The sequence below is a fragment of the Gossypium raimondii genome, chromosome 1 (assembly GCF_025698545.1).
Source record: "Gossypium raimondii isolate GPD5lz chromosome 1, ASM2569854v1, whole genome shotgun sequence".
Classification (NCBI taxonomy): domain Eukaryota; kingdom Viridiplantae; phylum Streptophyta; class Magnoliopsida; order Malvales; family Malvaceae; genus Gossypium; species Gossypium raimondii.
In genome coordinates, this window is record NC_068565.1 from 8,709,431 (window position 1) to 8,728,299 (window position 18,869).

At 32.6% G+C, this 18,869-nt stretch overlaps 1 protein-coding gene and 1 long non-coding RNA gene across 2 annotated transcripts; one reads left to right on the plus strand and one right to left on the minus strand.

Annotated features, from left to right (window-relative positions):
* Window positions 1-802: 802 nt before the first annotated feature.
* Window positions 803-1,153, minus strand: LOC128041317 (uncharacterized). The gene is made up of 3 exons (XR_008196122.1): window positions 1,110-1,153; window positions 906-1,033; window positions 803-826 (listed from the first exon to the last, which is right to left on the minus strand). It is a non-coding gene; the product is annotated as an uncharacterized LOC128041317 (long non-coding RNA).
* A 7,551-nt stretch (window positions 1,154-8,704) lies between these two features.
* On the plus strand, window positions 8,705-14,039 carry LOC105780393 (homeobox-leucine zipper protein ROC1). The gene is made up of 10 exons (XM_052627744.1): window positions 8,705-8,829; window positions 8,936-9,029; window positions 9,635-9,759; window positions 9,866-9,959; window positions 10,585-11,106; window positions 11,204-11,305; window positions 12,313-12,685; window positions 12,782-13,056; window positions 13,217-13,312; window positions 13,397-14,039. Exons 1-10 carry the CDS (start codon window positions 8,705-8,707, stop codon window positions 13,742-13,744), a joined length of 2,154 nt encoding a protein of 717 aa, XP_052483704.1. The 3' UTR covers window positions 13,745-14,039.
* Window positions 14,040-18,869: the final 4,830 nt, after the last annotated feature.

An 18,869-nucleotide genomic window follows, 5' to 3' on the forward strand; every position in this document is an offset into this window, starting at 1 on the left:
TTTTCTAGTCAAATGGTTGCTTCTGCCTTTGTGCAAGAAGTAGTGCGGCTACACGGCATCCCTACGGAAATTGTTTCGGACCGTGACCCTCGTTTTCTTAGTAGCTTTTGGAAGGAAGTACATCGTCTCCAAGGCACGACACTGAGTATGAGCACCGCATACCATCCACAGTCTGACGGCCAAACGGAGGCCCTCAACCGATGCTTAGAAATGTATTTGCGTTGCTATGTTTCGGACCACCCTACTTCTTGGATGTTATTCTTACCTTGGGCCGAATATTGGTACAACACATCATACCAGACGGCTGCACAAATGACACCTTTTGAAGTGTTGTATGGTCGCCCCCCACCTACAGTGGCACGGTACGTGAAGGATGACAGCGACCACCCTTTTGTTGATGCTCAGTTACTCGAACGAGACCATATTTTGCAGCTGCTAAAATTCAATCTCACCCAAGCTCAGGCTAGGATGAAGTTCTACGCTGATCAACATCGCCGAGATATTAGTTTCAATGTTGGGGACTGGTTATACGTTAAATTACAACCTTATCGTCAATCATCTATACGATTGCAGCGCCATTCAAAGCTCGGTCGCAGATATTTTGGTCCATATCAAGTCCTCAAACGAGTTGGTCCAGTCGCATACGAGCTTGATCTTCCCTCCACTGCTCCCATCCATCCCGTATTTCATATATCTATGCTCAAGAAATGCCTCGGCCACCCTGACCAGCAAGTCACTCCCTTGGACTTGGTCGATTCCACCACTCTATTAATTTGCACCCCATTGCGCTTTTAGGTTGACGGACTCCTGCCTCAGACCTAGACGACTTCCGAAACCGAGATTAAAGTCAGCATATAACAACCAACATTAGAAAGAAATTTTGTTTGAGGAAACGAAAATATTACCTAGATGAAAGGTTTTCATACAAAAGTAGCTCTAGACTTTCAAAAAGTTCCCTAGCTGCATCTTTGTGCGACCCACCACCCCCACCATGCTCTCCAACCGCCCAACACAATTGTAACGCCAATTCTGTCTATTCAAGGAAGAACAGACATATGAAGTCAGATCCCTAATGCATGAAAAGCGAAACACAGGATGTAATTATTGACCTTTTCTGGGCTGTCATATGCTTACCCGAGTCTGTCAACTATAGGCTTCTCCAGAAGGTTAAATGGACCATAACTTATACAAAATAAAGGACAGAAGAATTGCAATCCTTTAAACATCAATTTCAGCAACAATTAATGTAGATGCTCAATACAAGTTGGAAAACCAAAATATATGGAGAAACTTGAGTGAATAATACCTTCAAAAGTGCAATAATCCTTATCTTTAGATTCGGTCCATTTACTTTTTGTTATTTAAATTCCAGCATGTTTAAATTTTTATTTATTATATTTTCTCTTTAAATTACAGAATTTACAATTTTACCTCAAAATTCCCGATTATTTCCTTTTAGCCTTTTATTTACTTCTTTGCTTTTAATTTGCACTTTAAATATCATTTAAATTTCATTTTACTCCTCTATTTATTTATTTCAGCATACTTATTTCTTTTTAATTCCCTGCACTTTTAATCTTTGTTATTTATATTTTGCCCTTTCAAATTGTATAATTTGTTATTTGGTCCTTAATTATTATTAGCACTAATTAACATTTTTTATAACATTATTATTAATTATGATATATTACATTATTTATGTTCTTATGACATCATATAAAACATTTAAACATACTCGTGTATCTCATATAATGGTTTATGTTCGAATAAGTCCATAGTATGTCATACTAGAAGCATAATATTCATACATTGTATATTTAACAATTTGAACCAAGGTGTTGTTCTTTAATTAGGGGATTCGAGAAATTGTGCCTCTAACTTACGGAGTACGATTTTCTTTTTGAACCGAAATAATCGAACATCCCTTTTTTTTTTAAAAAAAAGGAATAAATTTTTAAAAAAATACATAAGATTTGGGCAATAATTAATCGATGAGCGTTCTTATTTTCGAGAATTCGAGATTTTGCGTCCCAACTTACTGGAGATAACTTTCGTCTTGATCGACCCGAAATAAGAAAACCTCCTCATTAAAAATTCAATTTAGATAGTGTCATTTTCAATGCCATCAAATAACATCATGTAAAAAGGGATTAAATTTTAAATTCTCTTTGCATTCTCAATTTTTGACGTCAAGACATGAAGTAATAAACTAAGTACCCATTTCTTGGATTATGTAGACAGCAAATAATTGTTTTAGTAAATCTAACATTTTATTAAAATGATTAAGTTTTGAGGTGATCCAATCACACCTAATTGAAAAGGATTGGTGGCGACTCCATTTTTGTTTTTTAAACTAAAAAGTCGATTTCAAAAAAGGTTTCGGCAACAACAAAAGTAAAATAAAATTTAAAAACTAGCCATAAGTTTCAAATTGGAGACGTTAATCTATTTGTATTGATACAATGGATGTCAATTAGTGCCAAGAATTTGCATCTTGCACTATCCGCACTGCAATTTTCCACAGGATGAATGATGCGCTTGAGCACCACACAGTGGCCAATGATACCATACACCTGCTTGAATTTTCCACCACTCCCTTGATACCGGTTCAATTTATGCTAGCGCAAAGGATTAGTTAAAGGCTACTTGCCTCTAAAGTGCAATTACAATGTTGATAGCTTACCCATAAAAAACACCACTAGACTTGAGAAGCACAATCTTAAGAGAAATTAAGTAGCACACTTTCAAAAATTAAAACCCTCGTTTACAAAAACTATTCTCCATCAAATTGAATAAAACTTGGCCTCACAATCCACTTAGTTTCCAACTATACCAACAGATTGAAATTCAAAATTGAAATCACATCAATCATACTTTAACTAAAGCAGAGCAACAAAACCACCCTTTTAATCATTGGCAAGTGACACAAAAACTTTCAATCCCCACAGCCCCTTCTATCATCTCAAGATAAAGCCACCCCAAAATAACCATTCCTCGTAAATCCACTGCTCCTCATGATAAACACAATCACCATAACCCACACAAAATCACTATTAATTCACATAACGACCAAATTATTATAGAAACCACAACTTGAAAAATGATTTCATCCTGAAAACAAAATGTCACCACTAGAAGGGGAAATCCCCAAACCATTCCTTTTGAATAATAGTTGTATAAAATTGGACGCCACACTGAAATCTGCACTCAAGCTCTTTCCATCTCACCCACTTCCCTACTCTAAATTATTTGTCTAATCTCTAATAATCAAATCCTAATTATTACCTGCATTCAACCCTAACAATTATCTCATGTATATAAACATATTATTATATAAATTTATGCTCAAAACTATTCAAAATTTATTAATTAAGCTAATATGAAAAAGCATTTAATATAAAAGAAGGAAATAATATAAAAAAATAAGGGTTTAATATTTTCAAATTTATGTTTCACCCAAAAAAGCATTGAGTGAGAACATAAAGCAAAAACAAAAAATGCACACACTCTCAAAAACTGTCCATTAAAACCTTTAACTAATCATATTTCAAAGAAGTGTCAATCAACAAATTTCAACACTCTTGTCCCATGTACCCTTCTAATGCTCATTTACTACTTACCATTTATTTTCCCTCTCATATATATATCTATAAGTTCAGTGTTGTACTCTTTAGAAAGAAGACAAATCTGTTCACCACATTTTGTTTAAGGTAGGTTATTAGGTAAATTTAAACTCATTTTTTTAGTTTAATTAAACATTTAGTCAACTATAGGATGTAATTGAATGAATTTATTCATAAAAAGACATGAAATGTATTAACCAAAATGATGTAATGTATGCTTAGATGTACCTGAGATGATTTGTGGAATGACTTTTAGGGAATAAAAAGAGATGTTGGTAACTATTCATGTAGTGAAATGCTGGTCGAGGGGGCGTCATTAAAGCACAACCATTACCTTCATCAAATTATTTATGCTACAAAAATTCAGATTTATTCCTCGAGAATAAAGTCAGCATGTAACAACCAACATTAGAAAGAAAATTTTGTTTGAGAAAACAAACATACAAAAGTAGCTCTAGACATTGAAAAAGTTCACTAGCTGCATAAACACAAAAAAACACACACATTTTCATGAACTGTCCATTTACCCTCAGCAGTTTTCAACACTCTTTTCGTGACGCTTCTTTCTTACTTAACATTTACTTTTCCTCTAAAATATATGTATATAAATTCAAAGCTGTACTCCTGAGAAAGAAGATAAATTTTATGTTGTACTCATGAGAACGAAGGCATATTTGTTCGTCACTTTTTGTTTAAGGTATGGTTTTCTTTTTTCTTTTTGAAAGATTTTATTTTCAAAGACACTTATAGATAAAACATTTATGGATGATTTTGATTTTGTTTTTTTAAAATACTAGTCCTTGCACTTTTTTAATTTATTTTTGTATTTTTAAAGATTTTTCTATCATTTTGATTGATGTTGGTTCGGGAAAGAGAATTTAAAATTTGCGATAGATAGATTATTAGGTAAATTAAACTTTTTTTTAGTTTTATTAAACATTTATTGATGATTCTATCTTTTTCTTCAAATTTTTATTTTGTATTTTTGAAAGGTTTTTCTATCATTTTGATTGATGTTGATCTAGGGAAAAAAGAATTTAAAAATTTATAGATAGACAGAAAGATAGATAAACTAAACTAAAAAATCTTTTTTTTAGATGGCCAATATTGGTGGAAATGGTGAAAACGTGAGTGATGATATCCAACAAAATAATATTTTGGATGTGTTCAACAATGGTTATTTTGAGAATATTCAAAATAGAGTTGTAGCATGGGATGAAGTGTAAGTGTTTCTTAATTATTCTTAATTTTCCCAAGGGATTTTTCTTTCAAAAATGAATTTGGCAAGAGTTTAATTTCTTCTTCTTCTTCTTTTGTTTTGGCAATTAGTCCTATTGTGGGATGAAGAAGCTCCTGGGTATGAAATTGAAGGTAATTATAACCAGTTTGAGGCAAATCCTCCTCCTGAAATGAATCTAGTGGTAAATTTTCATTTTCTTTGTTTTGTTCATTTTTTTTATACTTTGTTAGAAGTTTAATTTGATCTAATTTGCTAAACATAAAATGTTTCTAGCCATTCCTAAAGCAAATCTATGAAGCTAAGGTTCATGTTAATCACTTTTTTTCAGAAAAAGAAAAAAAGAAACCCAGATTTCTTTATAGTAGAAAAAAAATCCTAGAATTTAAAGTCTATTTGAAGATGACCACTATCATTTTGAAAAGAAAATCAAACCTGTTTATTTCAATACAAATGAAAAAGAATTAAAAGACCCTACATTTTGAAGTTTATTTGGTGGTGACAAAAAACACACACACACACACACACACTTTCATGAACTGTCTATTAAATCCTTTTAACCAATCATATTTTGAAGAACTACCACTTCAGCAAATACCCTCAACATTTCAACACTCTTTTCTAAACACTCCTTTGGTACTCACCATTTATTTTTCCCCTCAAATATATATAAATCCAGTGTTGTACTCAGAAAGAAGATATATTCTATGTTTCCCCCCAAAAAATTGATTGACGGCGAACAGAAAGCAAAAACACACACTTTCATGAACTGTCCATTTACCCCCAGCAGTGCAATAAAATATACGGAGAACCAAAATTTATGGAGAAACTTGAGTGAATAATACCTTCAAAAGTGCAATAAAATCCGGAGAACGCTGAAACGAAGCAAGCATGAATTCTAGGAGCCTTCTGCCAACCTGCCCAATTATAGCTTCTCAGAAATACAAGCCATTCCAATCTCAGCATCTAAATTGATGTCCTATTACATGGACATTTACAAGAAAAGCTTTGAATCCATACAAAACCATTTCACTTACCTAACATAAGCACTTTAGTATGGACCCAAATAATTAATGTATCTAGAGGGTAGTACATAACCGCAAGGTAGTAGCCCCACAAGAAATACAATAACAGAACTAATATTTCGAAAATGTATACAAACCTCATACATATAGTTCTTGTCAGGAAATAATGTAGAATTTCTGGCCATCAGAATGGGAATTAATGCACAGATTAATGCTACAAAAGAGAGGCAAGAACACAAATTAAGATACAAGCAATGAGTATCGACACTTAAACTAAAGCTACATCCTGCAGATAGAGTTATAAAAGCACTAAAAAGGATATCAAATGGATTAAAAAAAACAAAACATAAAACATACAGTTATTTGCATCGCGCAAAGCAACAGTAAAATACATATGAAGAAGCCGAGGTGTGATATTGAGCATCTGCTTTAATCTATCAGACTGAGGGCTATTTGTTGCAGCTTGTAGTACTGCAGCAACCCCAGGAGAAGTCCAATGGCGTTCCTGAAACAATCAATCTTCTGTCAAGTGTCGACTTATTTCAAACTACAGAAAAAAAAAGGGATATTAGTTACAAAACAAACAAAAACCAGGTTAGCCTAGTTATATACACAATTCATAGCTCAAAAAATATGATATTGTACTATTGGAAGAGCGTACAATATTAAAGTAAGCTAGCCTTAATTTAGAAATGCAAAGTGTTGCTTTTACTTGCATTAATAGAAATTCAAAATACTTGATATAGAGAAAATGAACAATCTAAAAATTAAAAAGCAAAGCACTGTACAAGAGCACTGAGAAACAAATTCCTAATTAAAAAAGCCTGTAATGGTTAGACAACTATACTTTCCTCTAGTAATACTATGTTTGCAATTGCTTTCATCTAATTGTAAATGGAGTTTTATCAATAGAAGACCATACAGCAGGGCCATCATTTTCATCCTTAAGAAGTTCCAGAAACACAGGATCAGCAACATCAATCGTACAGCTTTCCTCGGACCCAGAGTCTCCTCCTCCATCTCCAATGGTAGAACCCGTATAGGCTTCATCCATGAGTGCAAGTAGGATCCGTATCATATAAGGGAGTTTTACCATTTGCACTACTTAAGGAGTTTTTACTTAAAATATACAATTTATAAAGTCCCACATATAACCTTAGGAGCCGCACTCTTCTGGATAGAAGCTATACTGCTTCCTATTAGTGACCCTGAGCTTCGTTCTACATTTTCCAATGCGACAACCAAGACTAATGTTGACAAACAAAAGTCAGAAAGCACAATTAGTTTATGAAGAAAAAAAAAATTTCACTTCATCCTACAACAAACCAGCTGAATGCGTATAGAGCACAAAACAAATAAAAGGGAATAAAAACCACCCTTTTAATCATTGGCTGGCAAGTGACACAAAAACCATGGGTCACTCAACTCCCCACAGCCTCTTCTATCATCTCAACCCCCAAAATAACCATTCCTCAAGAACGGACTCATCTTCTGCTCCTAATGGTAAATACAATCTCCATAACCCACACAAAATCACTATTAATTCACGTACCTCTCAACACGACCAGATTATTACATAAATCTTTACCTTTCATAGAGAAATTTGATATCATACTGAAAACAAAATGCCACCACTAGAAGGGACTTTATCCCAAAATCATACCTTTCGAATAATAACCCCTTAAGCTTGGATGCTTAGAAAAAATCTGCACACAAGATCCTTCAATCTCACCCACTTCCCTACTCTCAATTATCTTTATCCAATCCCTAATAATCAAATCTTCATTATTGCCTGCATTCAACCCTAACAATTATTGCAGGTATATATACATACATTGAAAAATATTTTTATATAAATTTATGCTCGAAATTGTTCACAATTTCTTAATTAAACTAATATGAAAAAACATTTAAAATAAAAGAAAGGAAAAAGTATAAAAAATAGGGTTTAGTAACATAATTTTTATGTTTCACTAAAAAAAAAGAATTCAAGAGAACAGAAACCAAAAACAAAAAAAGAACACACACAAACGCTTTCATAAACTGTCTCAATCATATTTTAAAGAACTGTCACGTCAGCAAATACCCTCAACATTTCAACACTCTTTTCCAAACACTCCTTTGGTACCCACCATTTGTTTTTGCCCTCAAATATATAATAAATTTTACGTTTCACCCAAAAGAACTGATTGACGGAGATCAGAAAGCAAAAACACAAAAAAACACACACTCTTTCAGGAACTGTCCATTTACCCTCAGCAGTTTTCAACACTTTTTTTGTTACGCTCCTTTCTTACTCACCATTTACTTTTCCTCTGAAATATATGTATATAAATTCAGTGCTGTGCTCCTGAGGAAGAAGATAAATTTTATGTTGTACTCCTGAGAAAGAAGGCAAATTTTGTTCGTCACTTTTTGTTTAAGGTATGGTTTTCTTTTTGAAAGATTTTTTTCAAAGACACTTACACATAAAACATTTATGGATGATTTTGATTTTTTTTAAAACACTTATCCTCGCGCTTTTTTAATTTATTTTTGTATTTTTCAAAGATTTTTCTATTATTTTGATTGATGTTGGTTCAAGGAAAAAGAGAATTTAAAAATTTGCAGATAGTAAATTATTAGGTCAATTAAACAGTTCTTTTAGTTTTATTAAACATTTATTGATGATTCTATCTTTTTTCTTCAAATTTTTTATTTTGTATTTTTGAAAGATTTTTCTATCATTTTGATTGATGCTGATTTAGGGAAAAAAGAATTTAAAAATTTATAGATAGCCAGAAAGATGGATAAACTAAACTAAAAAAACTCTTTTTTAGATGGCCAATATTGGTGAAAATGGTGAAAACGTGAGTGATGATATCCAACAAAATAATATTTTGGAAGTGTTCAACAATGGTTATTTTGAGAATAATCAAAATATAGTTGTAGCAGGGGATGAAGTGTAAGTGTTTCTTAATTATTCATAGTTTTCCCTAGGGATTTTTCTTTCAAAAATGGATTTGGCAAGCGTTTAATTTTTCTTCTTCTTCTTTTCTTTTGGCAATTAGTCCTATTGTGGGATTACAAGAAGCTCCTGGGTATGAAATTGAGGTTAATTATAACCAGTTTGGGGCAAATCCTCCTCCTGAAATGAATCCAGTGGTAAATTTTCATTTTCTTTGTTTTGTTCATTTTTTTTATACTTTGTTAGAAGTTTAGTCCGATCTAATTTGTTAAACATAAAATATTTCTAGTCACTCCTAAAGCAAATCTATGATGCTAAGGTTCATGTTAATCACATTTTTTCAGGAAAAAAAAAAACCCAGATTTCTTTAGAGTAGCAAAAACAAAAAAAAAACCCCGAATTTAAAGTCTATTTGAAGATGGCCACTATCATTTTGAAAAGAAAATCAAACCTGTTTATTTCAATACAAATGAAAACAGGATTAAAAGACCCTACATTTTGAAGTTTATTTGATGATGACTAAAATAATTATAATTTTGAAAAGAAAATCAAAAAGTTGAAGCCTAATTATTTGAATAGATAGATTATTAGGTAAATTAAACTAGTTTTTTAATTTTATTAAACATTTATGGATGATTCTACCTTTTTTCTTCAAATTTTTATTTTGTATTTTTCCAAGGTTTTTCTATCATTTTGATTGATGCTTTGTTCAGAAATAAAGAATTTAAAATTTTATAGATAGATAGAAAGATAGATAAACTTATAGGTAAACTAAACTAACAAATCTTTTTTTTTTTTTTAGATGGCCAATATAGGTGGAAATGGTGAAAACATGAGTGATGATATCCAACAAAATAATATTTTGGAAGTGTTCAACAATGGCTATTTTGAGAATATTCAAAATATAATTGTAGCAGGGGATGAAGTGTAAGTGTTTTTTTTAATTATTCTTAATTTTCCCTAGGGATTTTTCTTTCAAAAATGGATTTGGCAAGCGTTTAATTTTTTCTTCTTCTTTTCTTTTGGCAATTAGTCCTATGGTGGGATTAGAAGAAGCTCCTGGGTATGAAATTGAGGTTAATTATAACCATTTTGGGGCAAATCCTCCTCCTGAAATGAATCCGGTGGTAATTTTTAATTTTTTTATTTTGTTAAGTGTTTTGATACTTGGTTAGAAAATGTATTACTCTCTGTAAGTTTTATCTGACCTAATTTGCTAACATAAAATATTTCTAGCCATTCCTAAAACAAACTATGAAGCTAAGGTTCATGTTAATCACTTTTTTCAACAAAAAAAAAAAAAAACCCAAATTTCTTTAGAGTACAAAAAAGCCCTAGAATTTAAAGTCTATTTGATGATGACCAATATCATTTTGAAAAGAAAATCAAACCTGTTTATTTAAATACAAATGAAAGTAGAATGAAAAGACCCTACATTTTGAAGTTTATTTGATGATGACCAAAATAATTATCATTTTGAAAAGAAAATCAGAAAGCTGAAGCCTAATTGTTTCAATAGAAATGAAAATAGTATTAAAATAACTTTAGATTTTGAATTCCATTTGAAAAGAAACATAATTTTGAATAGAAAATCATGAAGTTGAGGCCTGTTTATTTCATTAGAAATGAAAATAGTATAAAAAAATACTATATTCTGAAGTCCATTTCATTATGGTGGAAACAGAATACAATGAGAAATTAAGCCATTTTCTCCTTATTATCTCGATCACTTGTTGATGTTTTATTTCCCAGGAGGATTATTTTGCACAAAGTAATGAAAATTCTGGCTCCCCTTTATTGTATAATCCTCCATCCCCACAAAATTCACCGGGTTCAGAATCATCGACGAATGCTAAACTCGATCATATGAACCGAGCAAGTGATCTTCTTATGGCGGTCTCGATAGGAGCTGATCTGAACAAGAACAAAATCATCGAACAAGCTGTGGAAGCCATGGAAGAGCTGTTTAAGTTGGCAATAATGGGTGAACCACTATGGCAACACAATGGAAACGATGGAATGGAGACTCTAAATGGGTTTCAATACTTGAGGGAATTCGGTAGCTTTGATGCAACAATGGAACAGATAATGAGGATGGTTGAAGTTGGTGAACCCCAATGTTTCCTAAGCTATGACTGCAACTGTAACTTTGATCAAGATGTCCCCTCATCCTTTTCGAAACTCAATTTCGAGCCTTTGAATATCGAAACTTCTCGAGAGACCGCATTTGTTGAGATGAACCCTATGAACATCCTCCAATTGCTCATGGATACGGTAGGGATTTTGTTTCCCCTTGTTCCACTTCATTATGTAAAATTACTCATTTATGAAGTTGTTAATGAACTAACATTTTCCATGTTCTTGTGATTAGAAACAATGGGGGACAACATTTTACAGCATTGTCTCGAGGACAACATTGTTAGGAGTTATATTAGAAAACGTTGACGGGAGCTACAATGGGGTTCTTCAAGTGGTAAACCTCAAACATCATCTTCATTTTAATCTAAAATTTACACTTTGGCTTTGATTAAATGTGGAATGCGATACATGAATTTTGATTTGCGACAATTATATACACACATGAAACTTTTATTTTGGTTTAATTAGACACTTGAAACTTCGATTTGATTCAATTGTATGTATTTTTAAAAAATAACTACATTCATTTGTTTTTACATTCGATAAATATAATTATTTATCTATACAACAATAGACGTATAGTCGATAATAGTCTTTAATGGTTTGAATCAAAATTTTATGTATAAATTGCTCAAAATCAAAATTAATGTATCACATTGTATAGAAAGTTCATGTATAATTTTGATATTTATCCATTTTATATCTAATTTTACTTTATTCAATACCCTATTGATATCTCAACAATATTCCATGCATTAAAATTTAGTACAAAAATTCACTATTGTTTTGCTGAACATACATATTGATATTGAAACATTTATTTAGGAGCTTTATTGTTTTGTAGAATCTTACTTGAAATGATTCATATATGAAAAGAAAGAATCTCATGCAAATTTAAGGAAAGAGTTGTTTCATAGTTGAATACTCTTTTGTTAACTACAAGGTTTCGCTTTCGGGTTTACGAAAATCATTAAATGCACTCGATTATGATGGATTATTTCTGTGTTCTTCCCCCGATATTTTATGTACTTGATTATGATCCATTAGTTTGTTTTTCTCTTACGGTTAATATATTTATTACGATTCATCTTCTTGTTTTTTCTCTTATAATTAATATGTTCGAGATAATTACGTACTTGCTTTGCCTATATTTAGTAACTAGCTAATGGTTCTCTTCAAAAAATCCGTTTTATTTGTTTTAGTGTTTAGGGGTATCATTAGATGCCGCTATAATTCCTAAAATATCCTCTACGGTCGATTTCTTTGTTTCTTTCTCTAATAATTAATATATTCATATGGTAACTAGTCTTCCAAATTCCATTTTATTTGTTTTCTCATCAGATGTCAGCAGAGTTTCATCAGTGTACACCGTTAATACCAGCAAGACAAAGCTACTTCGCAAGGTACTGTAAAAAGCACACAAATGGAACATGGGGAGTGGTTGATGTTTCCTTGGAGAATTTATTCCCGTATCCACAAGTACAGTTTCGAAGAAGGCCATCAGGTTGTGTAATCCAAGAAGTAGGCAATAGAGGGTCAAAGGTAACATGGATTGAACATGTTGAAGTTGATAACAAATCACTTCACCCTCTCTTTCGTCCCATTGTTAGCTCAGGTTTTGCATTTAGTGCCAAACGATGGATTGCAACCATCAACAGGCATTGCCAATGGCTCACAACTTCAATGGCTAGAACCGCTCCTACAACTGATGGGGGTAAAAATTTTAATTTATTCCTGCTTTCTATTTACATTACATGCGCCAACTTAATGAACACTTGTTGATGTAATTTGATTTGTTTGGAAAAAACAGTTTTAATACCACAAGAAGGGAGGGGGAGTCTGCTGAAACTGGCAGAAAAGATGACTAAGAATTTTTTCAACAATATTAATTCATGTTCTGAGAATGTATGGTCGGGGTTACCTCAAAACTTTGCTGCTCAAGATGTTAGGTTGAGATACGGAAATATATTAAAGGTTCCTGGGAAGCCTTCTGGTAACATTGTAATCTTCACTACTTCAATTCAAATTCCGGTTCCGATGGAGGTTCTGTTCGATTTTCTTCGTCATGAACGTACAAGAAACAGGGTATGTAAAACTTATATATATACGTGTTTAATTTTTTAGGGTTATTTTCTTGTACTGCCGTCTGAATGCATGCATGTATACAAACATATATGTGTATATATATTACTCCATTGAGCGTGTAACTTTTCATGGATGGATCCCGGGGTGTATAATTATGCAGTGGGATTTGCTTTCAAACCAACGACATGTCCGAGAACTTGTGTATGTCAGTAATGGTGAAAATCCTGGAAATCGAGTTTCCATTATGCAAGTGAATGTGAGTGTTTCGATCATTTCCTTTTCTTTTCTCATCACAATTTCCTCCATGAACTAGCTAATAAGCATACTAAAAAATTTGCAGTCATCACCGAACAAGATCGAGATACTATATCTCCAAGAAAGCTACACCGATGAAACTGGCTCGTACATAGTGTACGCGCCGATGGATATCATGGCCATGTCAAAAATCTTGAATGGTGGTAACCCAAAATTTGTATCTATTTTGCCATCAGGGTTCAGCATTATGCCTGATAAGGCACCTGGGCAAGGAGATGGAGCCGGGGGAAGTATCTTAACCCTAGCGTTTCAAAGCGTCGACAGATTAAGCAACAAGGAATATATGCGTCCGTCGACGCTCAAAATCATTGATGCTATCTTATCAACAACCGTTGCTTCAATCAAGGATGCTATGCTATTTGGCATAAGGTGATGCCATTGCTAAGTCTTGAGCTTTTCTTTTTGTTGGCATGTTGCTGCAGGTACTGGTGGATTTATATTTGCTTTATGAGTTACAGGTATTAATGGCTTCTTTTGAAGTTGTTGAGAATGTAAGTTATGTAAACCAAGGAGTTCAAACTGTAGCTTTCTTAAAGGAATGTTTTAGAAGAGCTTTTGATAGGACTCTTTGTTGAGCAATGGGCTCATAGAAACCAATCCACAGTTTTAGACTTCTTTATTATGTTGTTGTTAATTGTTCAAGAATTTAAGACGAAGTTGAGAGTTTTAATTCGGATTTGGATTGAATCACTTGCTTGATTTGGGTTTTGGCTTTCATGAGCTCATATAGTTAGAAAAAAGAAATAATGGGTTACTTGTTTGGTTAAATTATAGGATGATCGTTTGAAATTAAATAAGAAATGATGGATTATTTGTTTGTCACCAAAGTACTAAATATCGGCTCATCTTAAAAAATTTGCTTTAGTTATTTACTTTCAATATGTTCAAATTTATTAGTGTATATAACAAATTTTATTAGTATGCAAAAATAATAATTTTCGACCACTAAAAATTGATTTCTCATGGCAAAACATGATTTCGGAACATGCAATATAAAATAATATTACGAGGGAGTACCAAAAATTATAAAATAGTGTAACAAAATTTGAGGGAATAGAAAAATCATGAGATAATATCGAATATTCAGTTAAGATTTTTGTCATTATCTCCTAACCTGTTGAATTTGTTAAAACTTATCATGAAACCAGGACATGGTGGTGTTTTTAGTTTCGCTAGTTTAAGTCTCTATATTTTTCGATCTTTGAAAATTCAGTCAACTTATTAAATGGCAGCTGTTAAATTGTAAATTTTGCTATTTTGAAAATGATATGCGTCGAAAAGTTTATTTTTTGTACAAACATTTATAATTAAATTTAAATAAATTTTTTTTTTATTAGATATTTATTTGGTTTAAACTTATGGAGTGAACACATAATTTGACATTTACATGAGATATATTTTTTTTTATAAATGAGATATATTTACTTAAATCTGGTAATAAAAATATAGGTTTACTTAAAAGGATTTAAATCGACTTCTCAAATTAGCCTATTTTACATGGTAATAACAACAATAAAATAAAATTTAAAAACTAGCCATAAGTTTCAAATTGGAGACGTGAATCTATATGTATTGATACAATGGATGTCGATTAGTGCCAGGAATTTGCACCTTGCATTATCCGCACTGAAAATTTCCACAGGATGAATGATGAGCTTGAGCACCACACAAGGGCCAATGATACCATACACCTGGATGGATTTTCCACCACTCCCTTGATATCGATTCAATTAACGCCAACGCAAGGGACTAGTTAAAGGCTAATTGACTCTAAATTGCAATTACAATGTTGATAGCTTACCCATCAAAAACACCGCTAGACTTGAGAAGCACAATCTGAAGAGAAATTAAGTAGCACACTTTCAAAAATTAAACCCCCCCTTTACCAAAACTAATCTCCATCAAATGGAATAAAGCCTGATCTCACAATCCACTCAGTTTCCAACTATACCAGCAGACTCAAATTCAAAATTGACACCACATCAAACACACTTTAACTAAATCAGAGCAACAAAACCACCCTTTTAATCATTGGCAAGTGACACAAAAACCTTCAATCCCCACAGCCCCTTCTATCATCTCAAGATAAGGCCACCCTGAAATAACCATTCCTCATGAATCCACTACTCCTCATGGTAAACACAATCACCATAACCCACACAAAATCACTATTAATTCACATACCGACCAGATTATTACAGAAATCACAACTTAAAAAATGATTTCATCCTGAAAACAAAATGTCACCACTAGAAGGGGAAATCCCCAAACCATACCTTTCGAATAATAGCTGCATAAGCTTGGACGCCACAGTTAAAACTGCACACAAGATCCTTCCGTCTCACCCACTTCCCTACTCTCAATTATTTGTCTAATCTTTAATAATCAAATCCTCATTATTACCTGCATTCAACCCTAACGATTATAGCATGTATTTAAAAATATTTTTATATAAATTTATGCTCAAAACTATTCAAAATTTATTAATTAAGCTAATATGAAAAAAGATTCAATATAAAAGATGGAAATAGTATAAAAATAAGGGTTTAATAATTTCAAATTTATGTTTCGCCAAAAAAAAAGCATTGAGTGAGAACACAAAGCAAAAACAAAAAAAAATGCCCACACTCTCGTAAACTGTCCATTAAAACCTTTAACCAATCACATTTCAAAGAAGTGTCAGTCAGCAGATACCCTCAACAATTTTCGACACTCTTGTCCCATGTACCCTTCTATTGCTCATTTCCTACTTACCATTTATTTTCCCTCTCAAATATAAAATAAAAGGGTTTTTCAACCCCTAAAAATCGGCAGCCAAGAAAAGAAAAAAACAAAATTTTTGAGAGAAAAATCAAGCAAAACAGCAATCTCATCGCGACCGTACGTCGTCGAACCGCCACCACCATCATACTCCTATCTACCGCCACCAAAGAAAGCAAATCAAGCAAAAAAATCATCAAGGAAAAATACCTATGAAAAAAAAAGAGCAAGCAAAGAAGAAAAAGAGAAAGAAAAGGGAGGAGCGTCGTCGGCCGTCGCACCGCAGGCGGAGGAAGCACCGACAGCAGCAGAGAAGTCGGTGGCGGGCTGAACGGGGAAGAAAGAAAAAAGAAGAAGAAAAAAAAAGGAAGAAGGAAGAAGAAGAAGAAAGAAAAAGAAAAAAGAAAAAAATAATATTTTTTTAACATTCGGGTCAAACCGACCCGACCCAACCCTGATTTGACCCAACCCGACCCACAACAGCCTAAGCCCAGCAACCCCAGTCCCGAAAAAAAACAGCAGCCCAAAAAAAAAAGTGCAGGCCTAAAAAACAAAGGCTAAAAAAGGAAAAGAAAAGGGCAGCCCAATAAAAGCAAAAAGGCAGCAGGCCCATTTCCAGTAGGCCCCCCAGTCCCACCAGCAGGCCCAATAGGCAGCCCAGCAGAGAAAAAAAAGAGAAGAGAAAAAGAAAAAAAAGAAGAAAAAAAAGTTCAATTTGTGTAACCTATTCGACAAAGCTCGTGTTTCGGGATCTTTTCGGTAATTTTTTTTATTTCACTTTTAATTTAATGCTCGTATTTTTATGTTATTTCGTTTTAATATTATTAGTATTATATGCATTTTTATATTTTTGTATTTATATTTTGAATTTAATTAAATTTTAATTTTATTTTATTTTAAATAAATTTAATAAATAAGGTAACGAATCGATTTAACATAAAATCGTTGATTTCATCGCTACGTTGGGTGAATATCACCGGTTTACGTTAAACTCGATACGCCCTTTTAAAAATAAAAAAATATTCAAAAAATTTCGTGTTTTCGAAAAAAATTCTCATGTTTCGAAATTTTCATGTCTTCAAAATTATTCTCGTGTTTCAAAAAATATTCCTTTTTTCAAAAAAATACGGTAAAGAGTCGGTTTGACACTAATTTGTTGATTTCATTGCTATGTTGAGTGAATATCACCGGTTCGTGTTAAATACGATATGTGCTTAATAAAAAAATCGAAAAATTTGTGTAAAAAAAATCTCCGGGTTTTCAAAAATATTCGTGTTTAAAAAACATGAAAATAAAAAAAGAATCCGTTTTTCAAAATTTTTCATGTTTTCAAAAAAATTCCCATGTTTTCAAAAAATTCCATTTTTCAAAATTTTTCTTTTTTTTTCAAAAATTCCCGTGTTTCAAAAATCTTCATGTTTTCAAAAAAATTCCCGTGTTTTAAAAAAATGTCATCTTTTCAAAAAATTTCATGTCTCTAAAATTCTCGTGTTTTAAAAAAATTTTCGTGTTTTCAAAAAAAATAATTGTTTCAAAAATATTCGTGTTTTAAAAAAATTTTCGTATTTTGATCGTATCGCGGTTAACTTTTGAATTGAACTTGTATTTTTAAAATTAAGACAACACGCGTTTAACGAGATACCAATTTTGGGCGTCGCGAGGGTACTAATACCTTCCTCGCGTGTAACCGACTCCTGAACTCTAATTTTCTCTGGATTTTCACGTAGACCTAAAATTACCTCTTTTTAGAAAAATTTAAAAATAAATTTTTCTTCTAAAAAGAGAATTTATTAGGTGTCCGATAACACCTAGAAAAAAGATTGGTGGCGACTCCTTTTTCAAATAAAATCTAGATTCTGTTTTCAAATTTTCAATAATTACTTCGACTAGCACTCGTGCCCAAATTTTTAAGTCGCTACAGCTGGCGACTCCTGGCGAGTTTTTTTTCGAGAGTCGAGTCTGATGTTAAACGCGTGTTGTCAAAATTTTCAAAATTTCTTGTTCAAATTAATTTTTAATCGTGATCCTTAAATTTTATTTTTTAAAAAAAGTCATGCATTTGCATTCGATTTTTAAATAAAAAGGTTTGTGAGTTTCTCCCCACACACTGTGCACTTGCATTCTTGCATAACATGAGCTCTCTACCCGGGCTCCGTCCGTTTAAGTGGAAGTAAACACTATGCCTTCGTGAGTTAACTCGTCCCTCCGCACAGGCTAGTAAATTACTTCCGGGTTACATATGACTTATGCTTTCGTGAGTTAACTTGTCCCTCCGCATAGGCATAAGTAAATGTAATCCCTCTAATTGAGCTCGCAAGCCCATGACGGGTGATAACCGAGGCTCCATACTAACCTTAGTAGGTGACAGTATGGACAATTCGAGTACCTCTCTAGAACCGAAACCACATATAGTGAACCATACGAGCCACCCGATTAGAGCTATGCCGAATCTCTGTCCGTTGAATCGTCACCAAAAATAAGTACACGAGAGAAACGCCTCTTACCTTTTATTTCTTTTACATTTACACTTATTTGCAAATGAATTGAGTCTGTTTAATAAATTGGGTCGGATAGATTGTTTGATGGTATGTGGGGTAGGTTTTTGTAAAGCATGTTGGGGCAAAAAAAAAATGTGGGTCTGTTCCACCAAATTGCATGATTGAATAGCATAATTTGTTAAATTGTCCATAGTCTTTATTTTTCTTTTTTCTTCTGTTTATATCTCTTGTGATCTCTAA